Genomic DNA, 19,612 nt, shown 5'->3' on the forward strand with positions numbered 1-19,612 from the left:
CCCTTTCCATACCTGGGTAGAAAAGCCAATGCAACCATCAAGATCACACTCAATCAACATAATAGAAAATGGAACTCTGCTCTAATGGTGACAGTATTGTAATTTAACAGCCACAATCTGAAAACATACCTATAACACAGAATGGTTTCCTTGCAAACCGCAATCTTCCTTGCCATCCACGGTATCGACAACAGCAGCCAGCAGACCAGATACGTATGATAAACTCCAAACCAAAGACAACAATCATGACAGACTCCTGAAATGCAGCAAATAAGAAACACAGCAGTGAACTCAGCAGTACAGAGAACAGAGGCAAATACTCCTCACTACTGGCTTATGTATGTCAAGCACCTGAAATATAACTGCATTCCTTCACAAATAAATTAATACAATGAAATTCAGGTATTCATTTTTACACAAAATAAAATGGCAGGAAGAAGATTGCAAAAGGAAAAATAGTTACACAGAGAAAAGTTGCCCTTCAGGGATTGAAGCAAGCTGGAGTCCTTCATCCTTATGTACCCTAGTTTTTTATAGGTAAGTAATACTTTTGTGGATTAATACTGTATTGTATCTATCCCTTAAAAAAAACCTGCACAACTAATTGTAGTTTGACAAGTACAATTTAAATAGGGGGCATTTAGTGACACCTCTATGGTTCTATGTACTCTCCAGAGCATGATTTGAGAATGTGAAGTATGAACCCAATTACTTTGTGTAGTACACTCAGCCCTCCACATTTGTGGCTTTGATACTCATGGTTTTGATTATTTGTGAAGTCAAGGCCACTGTGCGCACGCACCCCTCCTTCCTCCCTGCCTTTTTCCCGGGGGGGGGGGGGAAGCCCAGGAGGGAGAAGCCAGGAAGGGTGTGCATGCCAACCCACTCTTTCCCTGATTAGATTGCTGCATTCCCCAGGCATCCATTTGTCTGGGAAAGGGGAGGGGAAGGATCCATTCTTCCAAGCCTTTGCCAGGCAGATGGCTGCCTGCCTTGCCCAGGCACCTATCCACGCGAGAAAGGGGCTTGGAGGGATGGATCCGTTCCCTCTCCCCTTTCTCAGGTGGATGAGTGCCTGGCCAAAGCAGGCACCCATTCACCCAGGAAAGGGGCAGGGAGCCAGTTAAAGGGACCGGAGGGCAGGGGAGATAGAGGAGCGTGCATGTCTGCTCCTCTTCCCCCACCCATCCCTTTAACTGGCTTCCACGTAGGGGTGGGAGCTATTTGTGATTTTTCCACATTCATGGGGTCTTGCACCCCTAACCCCTGCAAATGTGGAGGTCCAAGTGTAAAGGGAAAATGGCAATATATCACCTTTAATTTACTTAAAAATAGATATCTCCAATCTCCTTCTAGTAGGTTTGACAGAAATCTAGCCAAATCTTTTCTGTTTCAGAAGCATTTCTGTTTTAATAGTATTCAAAAAATATTTATCAGTGCGATCCACAAGAAGGGTTTTAATATTTCAGTTGTTTAAAATATTGTTACCTGTTTCACCTCTCAAAACAGGGCACACTAAAAAGGTAAATAACAGCCAAGATGTACAAACCAGACAAAGCGGTATATTGAAAACAGATACCATGTCACAACCTTCACAAAAATCAGCCTCCATGATATCACTGTTAGATTTCAGTAGTCTGAAGCAATTAAGGTTTCATAAGCTAACTCCAGCAGAATGAAGTACATGAAAAAACTTATTAAGCAGTTTGCTAAAGAAACAGAAGGTAAGATTTATATCTTATTTGGCAGATAAAACATCTCCTTGTCCAAGATAAAGCTGTTCTATGTCATCTGGCTCATTTGTTATCCATACATGCGAATCAGTGTGGTACCAGATTAGTAAGCAACCATGGAAAATAAACTGAGCACAAGAACATTTGCAAAGAAATAATGATCCAACTTTTATTCTCCCATCCCCAGAAATTCACTTAAGTTTTTAGTATTTAAGAAATCTGACTAGTCCACATTTTACTTGCACAGGACCACAGCACGTTCATTTACATTGTAAACAATTCAATACAATTTATTAAAACACTCACAATTTATCAGTTCTATTTCACTTGTCTCTCAGAGTGCTCTATTTTGCTTTATGTTTTGAGCTTGTGACACTGGGTGCTTCTAAGTGGAAGACATCAAACACTACCATCAAAATGAGTTGCCCACCTATTCTTCTAAATGGGTTTATTTTTCTGCTAAGAAAAAAGGTGGGGAAAGAGCATGAAAACATGGTGAGTTACAAATGGAAGAGAATATTGGAGGAAGCCTTTTCCCTCTATAAAATTCCACTGAGTGGAAAAGCCACTGCTTAATAAAAACCTGGAAGCACCCACTGATTGGTTGTGTTGGAGCAAATAAAACTTAAGTTAAAAAACAGTATTTCAGAATGATCAAGATTCTCTGCTAACATTTCAAATACTATTACTGTCTCAGTAGAGACACAGAATTGAGGCAAGAAACCTCATGTCACTTAAGATTAGGAGGAAGGGTATATTATTGTGAGGAAATAGGCTAGCTTAAAGAAGAGAGGTAATGTAAGCAGAGAATCAAAACCAGGGAAATCATAATGGTAAGGCAGAAATTTTGGAGGAACATGGTTTGGGGAAGGAGAAACTCAGTAAATCCTCACATGGAGCCTAGGAATAGAATGGGCTGGGCACTATTAATAGAAAAGAAGCAGGTGGGCAAAGAAGAACTGGAGGTGAAGTCGAAGGCTTTCATGGCTGGCATCCATAGTTTTCTGTGGGTTTTCTGGGCTATGTGGTCACATTCTAGAAGACTTTATTCCTGATGTTTCGCCTGCATCTGTGGCTGGTATCTTCAGAGGGTGGTGGCATGGAAGTTTGTGGTGTGTGTGTGTGTGTGTGTGTGTGTGTATATATATATATATATATATATATATATATATATACTTGTGTGATTTTTAGTTGGGAGGAAATGATTTACATGTTAATCTGTATGTTGGTCTGTTGTTGAATGGCAAGGCCTCAGGGTGGGAGGATATGCGAGGTGGATGTGTGTCTATTTAATTAGCAATCCATTGCCTGTGGGGCAACCTCCTGATCCTAGGTAGTGTTCATTTGCATGAATTGAGTCTTGATTTTGGTGTTCTTCAGGACTGGTAACCAACCTTTGTCGGGTTACAGACCGCCATGAAAGTACGCGCAGAGCGCGTACTAGGGTTAGGAAGGGGCAGTGCTTCCGCACCCCCAACCCTAGCACGCGCTCTGCACGTACAAAATGGTGGCTGCCGTTCCACTTGGCCGTCGCCATGATGGCGTGATGAACGCGCCACCTCCAAACGTGGCGGTGCGGATATGATGCCATCGCTCCACGCGAGGGCACTTAATGTGTCCTTTGCGCAGAGCAGGAAGGAGCTCCATTTCGGAGCTCCTTCCTGGTTTGCGTCGCTGGGTGCAGCCTTCAGATGGCTGCGCCCAGCAACGCAAGGGAGAAAGGGGCCAAGCGGCCCCTTTCTCCTCCTCCCCGCTGCCGCGGGGTATCCTTGGGGCTTGAAGCCCCAAGGACACCCCTTTCCAGGCTGCGGGGAAGCGGCCTTTTGCCGCTTCCCCACAGCCTGCAAAGTGGCGATTCGGGGCCTTGGAGGCTGCCGGTCTGGCAGCTGAGGCCCCGATACACCGGGGAAAGTCGCACCTACAGGCTGCCCCAAAGGGGTGGTCTGTAACGTGCCTTTGTTTACTTTCAGTGTTTGAAATCCACAAACACCTGGACAACTTCAACAGTGTTGAAGAAACACTGAAAGTGGCTGTAGGACTGATGGCTTGTGATGCAATTTTATACAGATCTACTCAAATATGACTTTTACTGAGTTTGTACTGAATTCAATAGTGCTTACTCCCAGTAAAGTATTTTATAGTGCTTGCCCCATGAGACCCACCATGGCCACCTTACTCAAAAGGACATCTAAAGGCAAGCAAATATTCAAAGCTTGACATATATATGGAGTTGACCCTTTCAGTCTTTTGTAGGCAAGCAGCAGCCTGGGTGACACATCTTCAGCAACTCTGTGACATATATGTTTTTGGCCTCCTCAGGAAACCTCTTGCTACAGCATGTACAGACCAGATCTTTTCCCACTCCTATTTGGGCTGGTGGTGGAGGGCACCTTTGGGACCACGATGTGTGTTTGCCGTGCTCCTAAGGCGTCTTTGGCCATGGTAGCTTCAAGCTGGCCCTTCCTGTCAGTCTGCTCCACCCCTTTTTCTCAATAAGGAAAAGTTCAACCTTCAACCAATATGTTGAATTCAGTTTACTGCGCTGATTGTAGACTCCACAGCCCAGGCAACTTTCCTCATTCTCAACCTTTTCAACAATCTATGCAAGTTGGTACAGAATTGCTTTTGATAACAACATGTCAGGGCTTGACAAGTTGATGACACTCTGGGTGATCTGCCATCAAGTACATCAGTGACCCAGAATGCCTGTTTTTGGATGAGCCATTTCTAGGCTTATCACTTCATTCAATCTGCTTTGGGACTCTCCAAGAAAATGGCTCATGGTACTGAGATTACAGTGATGGTTGAATCCATCCAATGCCTGGTCAGAATGCCCTTCTCTATCCCAAGACCTTGTCATAATGGATGCATCAATGTTGGGATGGAGTAACAATCTAGACGATCTCATTGTGTGAGGTTTTTGGTTATCAGAAGAAGAGCTTTCACATCAATGCTATGGAGCTGTTGCCCATAGAAAATGTCTTAGTTTCCTTGAAAACTCTGTTGAGACGCAAAGTGGTACAAGTGTCTACTGACAACACTATGGTAATGTATCACCTGAACAAGCTTGATGGTACCCTATCTCACACCCTCTTTCACCTCACATTTCAACTTTGGGACTGGTGCATTGAGAGACATCCCCATTTTCACTGTCCATCTTCACAGAGAAGGAAATGTCCTCGCAGATGCTCTCAGCCAATATATGCATTCAAGCCATGGGGTCTTTTTGCTTCAGCGCAAATTGCCCAGTGTGTAGATTTCTATTCCAGGGCACATCAGAATGGGTCACAAGGAGATACCTTGCTCTTCAGTTGGTATGGCCTCATGCTGTATGCCTCCCCCGCTTCCCTCTTTGACCAGAGTCATCACCAGGCTCCATCAGGACTGGGTGAGGTGCATCCTCATTGTCCTCTCCATTTCAGGGACTATTTCAGGGATTCTCCATATTAATTCTGTCATTCTTGTTGTATGAAGGAATATTGGAGCAGAGAGTTGTTACTCTTATGCATGTTGACTATATACACATTTTTTCAGTAAAATTTGATTGTTTGCACCAACACCCCTGCCTACTACTTAATGTACCTTGCTAGTCATTGGTGTGAGTCACACAGACCACAAAGGAGAAGGACAGGTTACATACCTTTAACTGTAGTTCTTCAAGTTGTCATTTGTGAGCTCGCACAACCCCACCTGTTCTTGCTGGTTCACAAGGGTGTCTATGGAACTGGTGAGTTTCAGTAGGAAACCCCTTATGTAGGATTGCTGGAGCTGGGCGGGCTACTGCCAAAAGTCTTCAGAATGCTTTAGAATGTGCCAAAAGAGGCACTACGCAGATGCAGGATAACCCATTTGTGTGAGCTTACAGATTACCACTTAAAGAACTACAGTTACAGATATTCAACTTATACTTCCCACACAAATGATGAGCACTGCAATATAGTTTTTAAAAAATCACATTACTGTAAACTTCCAATAAATGTTTTAAAGAAACGAAAGTGAATTCTAGAAGCAACAAACAATGCACAAGACAGATTGATTAGCTTATTAAGAAAAAAAAACTTGCTTTTTTTCCTGTTATATCAAACAAAGATTTTAGTGCTCATGGGCAATATGCTGTTAATAAGATAACTAATAAAGAGAAAACTAATGTTCTCTCACATTGATCCAAATGGGTTCTCCTGGTGTTATAGATTCACTAATTAAGTATGAAGAGAGGTGAGACTAAAGGTATTGTGACTAATGGTTCATGTTTCAGGGTGTACACACATTTGTTTTGCCCACTATTCTGTTTGCTCAACAGTTTGCATGATTTTTTTTTAGCATTTGAAAAATCTGGAAAAAAATATGTTTGGGGGCAAGGGTGGTTTAGTAATCACACACATTACTGTATGCCACTCCTGCTGCCCCAAATGTGTTTTCTCACTTGTGACAATAGGGAGTGCACATGTTGTTGGCAAAAATGTCTGTTATCACACCACTCATTTGTCTCCATTATAAGTATTGTACACATTTCAGAGGCTTATAATCATAGGCATACTTTTTATAAGCTACATGTGTTCCATATTGACTAAATGTTTTGATCCAACAATTACTTTTAATGACACAGTGAATATTATTATTATTATTATTATTATTATTATTATTATTATTTTATTTCCTTGTATCCTGCCTTCCTCCCAATATAGGGATGCAAGACGGTGAACAAGTATAAAACAATACAATTTAAAAACAGTACAAAAACCAATGAAGATATACAACAACAAATATTCTTATTGTATCATACTCATGCAACAGCACTGAAGATTGTCACACTAAGGCTTACCGTCTGTCAATTGCTGCTGAAACATTGGGGAAGCAAGCGTGTATGAACACCTGGCGCACTTCCTCAGTGTCATGAAATCATCAGCTCCCTCTAGCGTCATGGAATCGTTCAGGGAGAGAAACTTTGTGTTAAGAGGAAATTCACTTTCTGTGAACAATTCCATGACGCTAGAGAGTGCTGACGATTCCATGATGCTGAGGAAACGTGTCAGCCATTCACACACGTGCGCTTCCCCAAAATTTCAGCAGTGATTGACAGATGGTAAGCCCAAGTGTGATAATCTTCATTAAGTTAATGTACAGCAATAAACTGCAAAAGTTTACCTGAATGATTAGCCAACTAAAGCTTTAAACTGTGAATAGCTACTTTAATCAGCATGGAAAAAATTAATTGAAATGAGTGCCATAAGTACAATTCCAGGGCAATTTAGGCCATAAGTAACTACAACACACACAGGAAGTTGACAGTCCTGGTCTTATTATCAGGCAAAGTAAGGCAACAGGGGGCAACTACTGGGTTGGAGTAGGGAAGCTGTGAGGAGGGGCTGTGGTACAGAGCTGTGTGTACCACACCCTGCCCTCATTCTCCTATGTTAGCCTGCTTCCCCCAAGTGTGGTGAAGGACACTGTAAGACCATCTGCTGGTCCAGTCAGGATCTACACTTTGAAATGAAAGAGGGGAAAGAAGTGCAATCACTTTCCATTTTTAACAGCAAAATGTTTTGGGTCTGTTCTGAGGAGTGTATTTTGAGAAGCAGGCTGACATGGATTTAATACTATTATCCTATTAATTAATGGAATCAACATTTTGTATGAGGGCTACACTATTAACTCATTTATTAAAATGCATTTGAACAGATAAAGAGTATGTATCTTTTTAATTAAGTTACACTTTAAAAACAATATTTCTAATTTTAAAAACACTGCAGGTGTTACACTGCACCTAAGAAGAGGTATCATTCTTTCTCTCTCACACACAAGATTATGCTTGCCATGAAACATGCTATGTTTAAAACAGTGTTTTATTCTTTCATAATTATTGTTTTATTTGTGTGCAACTTTATGCAGAATTAATCAAGAAATCTGTTAAAAACCCATACAATTAATTTGATAATCTTTAAAGGCTTCAAATCACTCAGGAAGGTAAAATAACGACCTTCTAAAATTTGATCTCACAAAAGCAAGTATTCAAGGCAAATGAGGAATTTGCTAGACCTTGAGGTTTTGGCTGAGTTTGACTTCCAGCAAATATCAGGATAGCTGAAGTCGCCCATCACTACTACACCTCTCCTTTCTGAGTGTGTGGTCATCTGTTCTAGAAAGGCACCATCCAATTCCTCCATCTGACTTGGGGCTCTGTAGTAGACTCCCACCATAACATCCTTGTTGTTTCCCTCCCCTTTAAATTTTATCCAGATGCTCTCCACCTGGCTTCCAGGATCGATGTCCTGGATCTCTTCACTGGTGTAAATGTCCTTGACATATAATGCTATTACTCCTCCTTTCCTGTTTGGCCCATTTCTTTTGAAAAGATTATACCCATGTATTCAAACATTGCGATCATGAGACTCATCCCACCAGGTTTCAGTGATGTCAGTTATATCATATTTGCTTTGTTGTGCTAGGAGTTCATCTTGCTTATTTCCCATGCTCTGAGCATTAGTGTAGAAACATCAAAGACCATGGGTCCTGACCCCTAACTGCTTGTGTAAAGCTTTTTCCTTCCCATGGTTGGGTCCCTGCAATATTTGCCTTATTCCCTCAATGGCAATTTGACAATTATCTCTAGCCCTTTGACCATTATCTCTAGCCCTTCCAAAGTACTGTCTGCCTCCTTCGTATAACTCAGTTTAAAGCCCTCCTGATTAAATTTTTGAGACTATTGGCAAAAATGTTTCTACCAACTGGCTTGAACTGCAAATCATCCCTTGCCAGAAGTCCAAAGTCTGCCTTTATGGAACTGCAACCCATGATCCAAAAATCCAAATCATTCTTGGCAGCACCATCTGGGGAGCCAGTTGTTTACATCCGCTATCTTCCTCTCCCTGCCTAGACCATGCCCTTCAACTGGGAGAAAGACGAGATGACAACCTGTGCATCCCGCTCTTTCAGCTTCCTATCCAGAGCTTCATAATTCCTTCTGATATCCTGAAGGCTGTGCCTTGCAGTATCATTGGTTCCCACATGAAGCAAAAGAAAGGGGTAATGGTCAGTAGACTTGACAAGTCTTGTCAGCCTCTCTGTCAGTTAAAGCAGTCTGAAACTGGATTATTTCTGCAGGTTTTTTTTTTTTTTGACCTAAGAGAACTTTTATTTGGAAAGAATATGAAAGAACACATATATAAGATTGACTCACTATAACATCCAGCATAAAGAGTTAACCAAAATGAGAAAAAAGGGAAAGTGGAGTTTGAATACAGGTATTGGATTGAGGGATAATATCTACCTGTCTTGAAGAATGGTCCATGGAAAATGCGAGTGGCTCAGACCAAAAGTCTGAGGGCAACAGCCACCAGGTATAGCGGAGCGGGGGGGAGGGGGGTTGACTGTGGCACAGAAGCTAAGTTTTCCTAGTCACATTTATATTTTAGCCCCACGCTAAGGTGATTTCATGGGAAACAAAGACTTGATAGCCCTTCGGAAGGTCATCATAGGTCATCATAGCCTCTACAGCCTATGGCGGCCTTCAGCAATGTGATATCAAAATACAGCTGGATCATTGGGATATTAGGGCACTTAATACTACTAATAATAGGATTTATTTATATCCCGCCCTATCACTGGGAATCCGGGCGGCTTACCACAGTGCGGATAACACAAAGCAATAACATTAAACATGAAAATAATAAAACAATATAACATAGCAATACACAGAAAATCATAATAGTAATAATAATTTCATAACAATTCAATAATAACCCACAGTTAATGGAACGCACCAAGGAATTTCAGAAGAAAATCCGCATATGCATATGCTATATAGACTATAGCAAAACCTTTCACTGTATAAGTCATGAAAACTATGGAATTGCTCTTACATAGGAGCGCAACTACATTTGATAGTTCTGATGAGAAATTTGCCCTTGAGATAAGAGGCTAGTGTTAGAACAGAATATGGAGAAACAAAATCGTTCCCAATTGGCAAAGTGGTCAGACAAAGCTGCATTCTATCACCCTATTTGTTCAACTTGTATGCAGAAAATATAATACAGTATGAAGAGCAGATTTAGATTTAGAAGAAAGAGGAGTGAAGCTAGGAGGAAGGAACAATAATCTAAGATATGCTGATGACACCATACTACTAGTGGACAATATCAAAGACTTGGAACAATTAATAAGGAAAGTTAATGAAGAAAGTGCAAAGGGAGGCTTACTGTTGGACATAAAGAAAACAAAAGTAATGACCATGGAGGATCTAATAAAGCCAATCTAGATAATGAGGAAATTGAAATAATCAAAGATTTCCCATCTCTTAGATCAAATATTGATCAGAACAGAGACTGCAGTCAAGAAATGAGAAAAGGATTAGGAATGGGAATGGGAGGTATAAAAGAACCAAACAAGATCCTAATGTGTAAAGTGTAAAGATACACAACTGAGCACTAAAGTCAGAATCATCCAAGCCATTGTTTTTCCCATCACCATGTATGGATGTGAGAGCTTGAGAGTGATGAAAGCAGAATGGAAGAAAATCAGCTCATTTGAGATGTGGTGCTGGAGAAGAGTGCTGAGGACTCCATGGACAGCCAGAAAGACAAACCAATGGGTCCTTCAACAGGTCAAGCCTGAAATCTCCCTGGAAGCCAAGATGATAAAGTTGAGGTTGTCATACTTTGGTCACGTCAAGAGAAGGTCATGAGAAGGAATGACTTACTGGAAAACACAATAATGCTGGGAAAGTTGGAGAGATGTAGAAAGAGAAGAAGACCATATACTGTACTAGATGGATGGACTCTTATTAAGGAGTTCATGGGCATGAATTTACAGGACCTAAGCAGAACAGTGGATGATAGAGGGTCTTGGAGATGTCTCATCCATACGGTTACCATTAGTCAGGATCCAACCGAGGGCAATTAACAAGAAACATTTTAAAATATTTATTTATATTTTATCATTCCCGTATATTATGTTTTATTTGTGTAACAAACTCCTATAGAGTAAATATGGAACAGCATTAAAATACTCCAGTTAATTAAATTACAGAATCATAGAATCATAGAGTTGGAAGAGACCACAAGGGCCATTGAGTCCAACCCTCTGCCATGCAGGAACTCTGAATCAAAGCATCCCTGACAGATGGCCATCCAGCCTCTGCTTAAAGACCTCCAAAGAATGAGACTCCACCACACTCTGAGGGAGTGTGTTCCACTGTCGAACAGCCTTTACTGTCAGAAAGTTCTTCCTAATGTTGAGGTGGAATCTCTTTTCCTGGAGCTTGCATCAATTGTTCTGGGTCCTAGTCTCTAGAGCAGCAGAAAACAAGCTTGCTCCCTCCTCAATATGACATCCTTTCAAATATTTAAACAGGGCTATCATATCTTTTCTCCAGGCTAAACATCCCCAGCTTCCTAAGTCATTCCTCATAGGACATGGTTCCCAGACCCTTTACCATTTTAGTCGCCCTCCTTTGGACACGCTCCAGTTTCTCAATGTCCTTTTTGAATTGTGATGCCCAGAACTGGACACAATATTCCCAGTGGGGCCTGACCAAAGCAGAATATAGTGGCCACTATTAGTTCTCTTAATCTAGACCAGGGGTAGGCAACCTGTGGTCCGCGGGCCGGATGCGGCCCGGCAAGGCCTTGGGACCGGCACCAGCCTGGTCCTGCCGCCGATTGCCGCCGGAGCCTTTGGCCTCTTACGTGAGGGTGTGGGGCCTTTGGCCTATCAGGAGGAGGTGGGCAAGGGGGGCAAGCGGCAGGCAAGGTGGGCAATTGTCTATAGAAGCCTCCGAAACATGCATTTATATTAACATTTTTTTAAAAATCAGCAATTTTTTTAGCGTGTCCTCCATCTTTTTATGAAAAAGTATCCTCCATTTGAAATTTTTGTCCTACACATGTCCCTGTTTATTTATGTATGTAATTTTTTTTTAAAAAAATATATTTAATTATTTATTTTTTGGCTTCGGCCCCCCAGTTGTCTGAAGGACAGCAACCCGGCCCCCGGCTCAAAAAGGCTGCCTACCCCTGATCTAGATACTATACTTTTATTGATGCAGCCTAAAGTTGTATTGGCCTTTTTAGCTGCCGCATCACACTGTTGACTCATGTTCAACTTGTGGTCTACTTGGATTCCCAGATACCTTTCACATGTAGTTTCATTCATCCAGGTGTCCCCCATCCTATATCTGTGCATTTTATTTTTCTGCCCTAAGTGCCGTACCATACATTTCTCCATGTTGAATTTCATTTTGTTAACTTTGGCCCAGCTTTCTAGTCTATTCAGGTAATTTTGAATTATCATTTTGATCATTCCTTACTATCAAGAGCATTGAGATATCCTATATATGCACACATGAAAGAAAATTGTGTGTTTATGATGTCAAACAGTCCCTCCAAGACCGGAGAAGTCAGCTCCTGCCTCTTTTGAGACATTGTACATGTGGGGAGAGATGAAGTTATTCTTGCTTAAATCCTAGCTTTGTCTTAATACATTCTGGAAGAATTGATACTCATAAATTGTCTGCCTCCCACACATCTTTGGAGAAAGGATTTTCCTGGGTGGGAGGCAGGAGCTGTACCCAACTTCCTGGCATTTGCAGCAGAACATAGAAATATATTTTTCACTCCTTCATTATGACCAATAGTTCACACAAATACATTTACATGTATCATCATGAGAGGCATACTGTAATGTCAAACAAAGAACAGTCACCACTAGTGGAAGAGTGGGGACAGAGAAAGATGAGAAGAGTGTATCAGGGACTTCATGAAGGCTTTATGTCAATGAAAGTTCTCCTTATGAACCCTAGCAGTACGAAGTCTGGAATGGAAATTCTTCAACTTGATTATATGCTCATATACAGCACCATCTTATTTGGTTTTTAGATTGTTACTTGTTTTTCTGTTCAGAAGTTCTGTTGATCTCAGTTTAAATTCTGCAGACCTAAGGCCCATAATCAGCTTGTATGCATATGAAAGAACTGACACCTACTGATTTCAGAAAACAATAAGGGTATGTCTGTAGGCTACATTTCAGAGGGAGGAACTGGCAAAATCACCTCTGAGTATTCCTTGCCTAAGAAAGTCATGAAATTTCATGGGTCACCACAAGTTGATAGGGGACTTGAAGGCACACTTACACATACACAAAGTGGTACAATTCAAAGATATAGCCATGTTAGTCTGGAGAATCAGTATGTAGAGAGATCTTGTAGCACCTTTGAGACTAACTGAAAGAAGTTGGCAGCATGAGCTTTTGCAGACTTCAGTCTATGTCCTCAGATGCATTTAGTGGAGTGGAAACCAAGGACAGACATATATACAGTATGCCATTGGTATGTGAGTCAAATTCAAAATCCTTTGTGTATGGAAATGAAATAGCAAGTCAACTTCATTTCCATACACAACAGATTTTGAATGTGAACTGACATTCTCACATACCAATCGCATATATATATGTCTGTCCCTGGTTTTCACTCCAATAAATGCACCCGAGGAAGTAGACTGAAGTCTACGAAAGCTCATGCTGCCAACTTCTTTCTTTCATATACACAAAGCTACTGGAGCACTTTTTATATGTGAATGAATCATAGCTACTGTACTAAAGAAAACTCAGGGACTAAACAAAGTTAGACACATGCGCAGGGGGGTGGTGCAGTTTGCCATTATGGTGTGATTGGGGGCAATGTAATAATTGCAGAAAAACCTGGTCCAAAATTTAGCAGGACTGATGCATTTAGGAATGTTCTTTACTCTGCCACTAGCATCAGCTGAATTTTAAACTCCTTACTTGGGTTGGAGTGTGAGCTTTGTGTTTAGTAGTTGTTATTTTTATTTTGCATATTCCAACTACTTGAATGGATTAAATTGCCTTGCAACACTGTTGGCTACAGTAATAATTGGTTTCCCTCAGCAGGACATTAAAATTACTAAAACTGTTGTTATTGTAGTTTTCCCATTAATTAATACCACTAATCATTAAAACTCTAACTAGCCCTTAGTTAATTTGCTGAGCACATGCTGTGACCATCAAAATCTCATCGTTTTAGCTTGTTACTCTTGAGAATCAGAAGACATTTGGGAAAAGACAAGACAAGACATTAATTCAGGGTTGTACTTCCTAATCTCAAAGAAACATGGTCAATAGGCTATGAAAAAACAAACCCAGCAATGAAGTGCAATAAAAAGATTAAAGCAATCCATTTTCTGCTCTTAATCTACTCTGGTTGGCTCGAGATCAACACATGCATAACAAGGCCAGAATAAGCTTAATCGCTCTGCCTCAACCTCAACACCACCTCGTCTAATTTCACCTGCCCCAGGATGCTCAGTGGGTTGAGGGACTCAGAGCTCGAGGAAATGGGCGAAATAAACCCACTTCCAGGCATCATTGGTGCATGTCATTTAGATGCTGCATGCGGCGATGATGCCAGGAAGCCAGCATAAAGCCATCATGGGGCTCTGGAATGGCTGAACTGTTCAGAAGTGTTCCTGAAAATCGTCTCCTGTGGAACGGATCAGGAACGCAATGGGAACTTCTGGTGGTGGCGGCATTCCAGCATGCAGTAAAATGGGTGATAGCATTCATTCTGGTCTTATCCTGCTCTCTTTCGTCACGCCCCCATCATGTTCCAAGGGGCAGTGCAGTAAGGTCCACATTTTCGTGATCTGCTTGAGAGTCCATCCATCTAGCATGTGACCTTCCTCTCTTTCTACTTCCCTCCACCTTTCCTAGCATTATTGTTTTTTTCCAATGAATTGTGCTATCTCATGATGTGTATGAGGGTTGACAGCCTCAGTTTTGTCATCTTGGCTTCCAGGGAGATTTCTGGCTTGATTTGATCTAGGATCTATTTGTTTGACTTTCTGGCTGTCCAGGGTATCCTCAGCCCTCTTCTGCAGTACCACATCTCAAATGAATTGATTTTCATAGAATCATAGAATTGTAGAGTTGGAAGAGACCACAAGGGCCATCCAGTCCAACCTCCTGCCATGCAGGAAATCACAATCAAAGCATCCCCGACAGATGGCGATCCAGGCTCTTTTAAAAGACCTCCAAGGACAGTGTTCCACTGTTGAACAGCCCTTACTGTCAGGAAGTTCCTCCTAATGTTGAGGTGGAATCTCTTTTCCTGGAGCTTGCATCCATTGTTCCGGGTCCTGTTCTCTGGAGCAGCAAAAAACAAGCTTGTTCCCTCCTCAGAGCTATCATATCACCTCCTATCTTCTTTCTTAACTGTCCAACTCTCACATCCATACATGGTAACAGGAAAAACAATGGCTTATATGATTCTGACTTTTGTGTTCAGTCTTTGCATTTTAGAATCTTTTCTAGTTCTTTCATAGTTGCTCTCCCCATTCTTAATCTTCTTTTGATTTTCTGGCTGCAGTCCCCATTTCTATCAATGTTTGACCCCAGGTATGAGAACTCTTTTACTGCTTCACTGTATAGGTTGAATTTGTTTAGATTCTCCAATATTATTATTTTTGGGTTTTTTTATGTTGAACAGTAGGCCTGCCTTTGCACTTTCTTCTTTGATCTTCCTTACCAGTTGTTACAGGTCTGGGAGGTTTTTCGCTAGTATTATGGTGTCGTTTGTGTATCTTAGATTGTTGATATTCCCTCCTCCTATTTTCACTTCTTTTTCTTCTGTGCCCAGGGCCTAATTCCCACTTACAGATAATTTGCTCTCCGATCCAAATCTATAAATCAGTTCAGAGGGAGAGTGTGGTTCACATTATTTATGAACTAATTTATGGATTTGGATCGGAGAGCAAGTCCCATCACTGGCCTCTCCTGCCTTTTCGCCCTTCCGCTCCCAGTGATGGGGGCAGCTGCAATGACCCTGGCTTTCTCCCATCACTGGCCTCTTCTGCCTCTCCGTCCCTGGCCAGTCCTTACTGGCTTCCCCGGCTTCCCTGCCGGGAAGGAAGCCACAAAATAGCTGGAAGCGAAAGGAGAATGCAGGGAAGCCAGGGAAGCCATGTGACCTCCTTCCCAGTTTCCCTGGATTCCTTGGAACCTCATTCCATTCCCATTGAGGCTTCCTTCACGGCTTCCCTGGCTGCAGGGTAGCCAGTAATGATATTGCAGGGAAGCCAGTAAGGAAGCCAGGGAAGCCAACAACGACCGGCCAGGGACGGAGAGGCAGTTGAGACTAGTGAAGGGAAAAGGCTGGGGCCCTTGCAGCTTCCCCCCTAACTGGGAATGGATTCGAAACCGCATAGTTCACATTTGGGCTGAATCATTGAATTTGAAAATAAATTGATTCAGCCCTAAAGAACCTGAAAAAAACAGCGTCTTTTTGACGTTGTTTAAATGGGCTAAAAGCATGGCCCGCTTTTCCAAATCACTTCAGTGATTTGGATTAAATGGGAACCATGCTTGATTAAACCAGATTGTATCGAATCACGATCCAGTTTAAACAGTAGTGGGAATGAGGCCCAAGCCTGCTTTCCTTACAATATGTTCTGAATATAAGTTAAACAGGTAGAGTGATAAGATGCAGCCTTCTCTGATCCCTTTGCCAATTGAGGTCCATTCTATTTCCCTGTGTTCCGCCAGCAGCCTCTTGTCCTGAGTACAACTTCCTCATCAGGACTATCAGATGTGTTGGCACTCCCATGTATTTAAGGGCGTTCCATAGCCTTTCATGGTCTATGCAGTCAAAGGCTTTGCTGTAGTCTATAAAGAACATTCTGATTTTCTTTTTGAATTCACTGGTGCGCTCCAATGGCCATCGTATGTTTGCAATGTGATCCCTACTGCCTCTTCCTTTCCTGAGCCCTGCTTGGACCTCTGGTATTTGAGTCTATGTTGCAGAATTTTGAACATGATTTTGCTTCCATGGGGGATTAGTGCTATGGCCCTATATTTGCTGCAGTCTTTTGTGTCTCCTTTTTTGTGGACTCTGACTTATACTGTTTATAAATTAGCTCATTTTGCACTCATATAAATAAGAATCCCTGGTGGTGCAGTAGTTCAATGCCAGTACTGCCACTCACTTACAAACCACAAGGTTGCGAGTTCAATCCCATCCAGGGGCTCAAGGTAGGGTCAGCCTAGCATCCTTCTGAGGTCGCTAAAATGAGTACTCAGCTTGTTTGGGGCAATTAGTTTACACTTTGTAAACCACTTAGGGAGTGTGGTATTAGTGTGGTATTAAGCCATATATGAATGAAGCTGTGATTGCTATTGCTATAGCCATAATCCCCAAAGGCAGAAATATCAACAAAACAGTTCTAATCATTCATAGCAACTGTAAAGTCAATGGTTTTTAATTCCCCATTGAGTATCATGTAATGCCCAAATGAATTACAACTGATAGTGCTCACAAGAAATTGTCACTGAGGAGGTCCTTTCCCACCCTTGTTACAAAAAGGATTGCAGCTAAATTGGTATAGTAAGGACTGCAGCTTAGTTCAGAGGGAACAGGGAAGCCAGATGGGATGTGGCAGATGTAATAAAAATGTCCTGGCATTTTACTGATTCCTGGTTCTACTACCACATTGATCTATGAAAAAGAATGAAAAAATGGGGAAATAATTTCCATCAAATGACACAGTAATGGCTATATCAATATTGGCCCATATTTTACATTACCTACTTAGTTATGTATGCGTAACTAAGGTCCAAAACACACTGCAGAAATAATCCTGTTTGAGACTGCTTTAACTGCCCTGGCTCAGTGCTAGGGAATTCTGGGAACTGTAGTTTTTGGGGGGAGATTGCTATTTGTGGCAATAAAGTCACAATCATGACTATGTATTGATAGTGAATACAGAACGGATATGGATCCATAAATGTAGGTTACAAATTCTTCAATACAGAATTCCAGCCACTCTCTTTACTATCTCACTGGCTTTATGTGGGACACTATTTTTTGAATATTGCTGTCACAGAGACATTGTTTTAGCAGATGCTTATAACTTATTATTGATGTTTTGAAATGTTTGAAATATCTCACTAGCCACAATTTTACCTACCTCTGGTTCATATTTAGTATCTGCTTAAAAAGTTGTATGACATATACTTCAAAAGAAAAATGTCTTAAATAAATACCTGTGACTCATATTCACATCTCAAATGTAAGAAGCAAAAATTCAGAGGGTATTTTAAAACAGATGAACACAGAGTTAATGCTGATTTCTTTCCAACTGGATTTGTAACAGTAGGAAAAGTAGAGGCATAAATTTTAAAAGGACAAAAAAAAAAATGGAAGAGATGTATACATGGAAATTAAATAAACCTCGGTGAATACCCTTGGGTTCCTAGTAGAAAATCTTACAAATATTTGAATTGGAATCCCATATTTACATGCAAGTAAATGCACTGGGGACATCTAGTAATACTTACTTTCAATTAAGCAAGTTTAGAATCTCAGTCTTATTCAATAAAGTTGAAGTTCAGATCCACCCATTCTCAAAAGAAACACAGGCACCTGAGCTTCATAAAACTCCAGGCATACTTGATATGTAGGATATCTGCTATACACAAATACCTCTCTGAACTGGACCATAATTCACACTGTTACCCCTGTCTTTGTGGGTCACCTCTCTAGGAATGGATGGACCTGTCCAGATTAATTTTTACTTCAAAAATATCTCTCTTTTCAATACAGAGAATGCACTAACTATCTTTTTGTTTACAAAACATGAATGTGGGCTGGGATGGCAGCTACATGCAGCATTGCAAATTTCCGGGGAATTCCGGGGAATTTAATTAATTTCTTTCCATGGATTTTGAGTGAATATTCTGGTAAATATTGGGGAATTCCGGGGATTTTGGATTTTGGTAAAATATTTGGGGGAATATATTTGAGGCTTGTTGGCAACACTGGCTGTATGTCCCAGATATCTCCCACAATTCACCAGCTTTTTCATGTGGCTGAGTTCAACATGTTTCCCAATTTACTTAAATTCATATATTTTACAAATGCAGCAGGACAATTGTCCATATTTCCCACATTTTGGCTATTTTTTTATTTGGAATGAAAGCTATGCATTGGAATGAGCTTTGTTGTTTTGGATACTGATTTTGTTGTTGTGTGCCTTCACATTGCTTCTAACTAGTGGTGACCCTAAAGTGAACTTGTCATGGGATTTTCTTGGCAAGATTTGTTCAGAGTGGGTTGTCTTTGTCTTCCTCTGAGGCTAAGAGAGTGTAATTCGACCTCTGACATAATCTGGCCTCAGAGGGAGTGAAAAGGCAGGCCCAGCTCCATCAGGCCTAGCCTAATGTAAGTCGAAGGCTTTCCCTCCAAGCATCAGAAGGAGAGAAGAACCGTTGGACTTATTCTCCTTCCTCACTACCATTTCCATCTCCCTTTTTGTCATGTCTTTTTAGATTGTAAGCCTGAGGGCAAGAACTGTCTAAATTACTATCTGTAAGCCGCTCTGAGAGCCTTTGGGGTTAAAGAGTGGGGTATAAATATAGTAAATAAATAAATAAATAAATTGCCCAGGGTCACCCAGGAAGTTTTCATGGCGGAGCAGGGATTCAAAGCCTAGTCTCCAGAGTCATAGTCCAATGCTCAAACCGCTATACCACGCTGGCTGTCACATGATGCTGGCTCACAATAACAACAACAACAGCATGATCCCAACTATCTGGTCATGGAACCATGTTGTTGTATTCTGCTTCTACACTCTACTTTTACAAAGAGTAGATCAACAAGTTCCCATGACCAATTTAGACAACCTCTGACAGTTATTATATCTTAGGGCAGTGGTTCCCAACCTGTGGGTCGGGACCCCTTTGGGGTCGAATGATCCTTTCATGGGGGTTGCCTGAGAGCATTGGAAAACACCTATTTAATTACAGTTAATGAAGCAGCAATGAAAATAATTTCATGGGTTTGGGTCACCTCAACATGAGGAACTGTATTAAAGGGT

General features: G+C 41.3%; 1 protein-coding gene across 3 annotated transcripts in view; it reads right to left on the reverse strand.

The window, feature by feature from the left end:
- The window catches only part of LOC121919082 (potassium voltage-gated channel subfamily KQT member 5-like), a 79,496-nt gene extending 61,374 nt beyond the window's left edge, over nucleotides 1–18,122 (reverse strand). The window contains exons 1-2 of one of the 3 annotated variants that reach the window (XM_042445301.1): nucleotides 18,075–18,122; nucleotides 130–256 (exon numbers count right to left, since the gene is read on the reverse strand). In XM_042445301.1, coding sequence (XP_042301235.1) covers nucleotides 130–247 — 118 coding nt within the window. In that variant the 5' untranslated portion in view covers nucleotides 248–256; nucleotides 18,075–18,122. Of the gene's footprint in view, nucleotides 1–129; nucleotides 257–463; nucleotides 545–18,074 lie in introns of those variants that run through there. The other 2 variants (XM_042445302.1, XM_042445300.1) reach the window with 2 other exon arrangements.
- Nucleotides 18,123–19,612: the final 1,490 nt, after the last annotated feature.

The sequence above is a fragment of the Sceloporus undulatus genome, chromosome 1 (assembly GCF_019175285.1).
Source record: "Sceloporus undulatus isolate JIND9_A2432 ecotype Alabama chromosome 1, SceUnd_v1.1, whole genome shotgun sequence".
In the NCBI taxonomy this organism is placed as follows: domain Eukaryota; kingdom Metazoa; phylum Chordata; class Lepidosauria; order Squamata; family Phrynosomatidae; genus Sceloporus; species Sceloporus undulatus.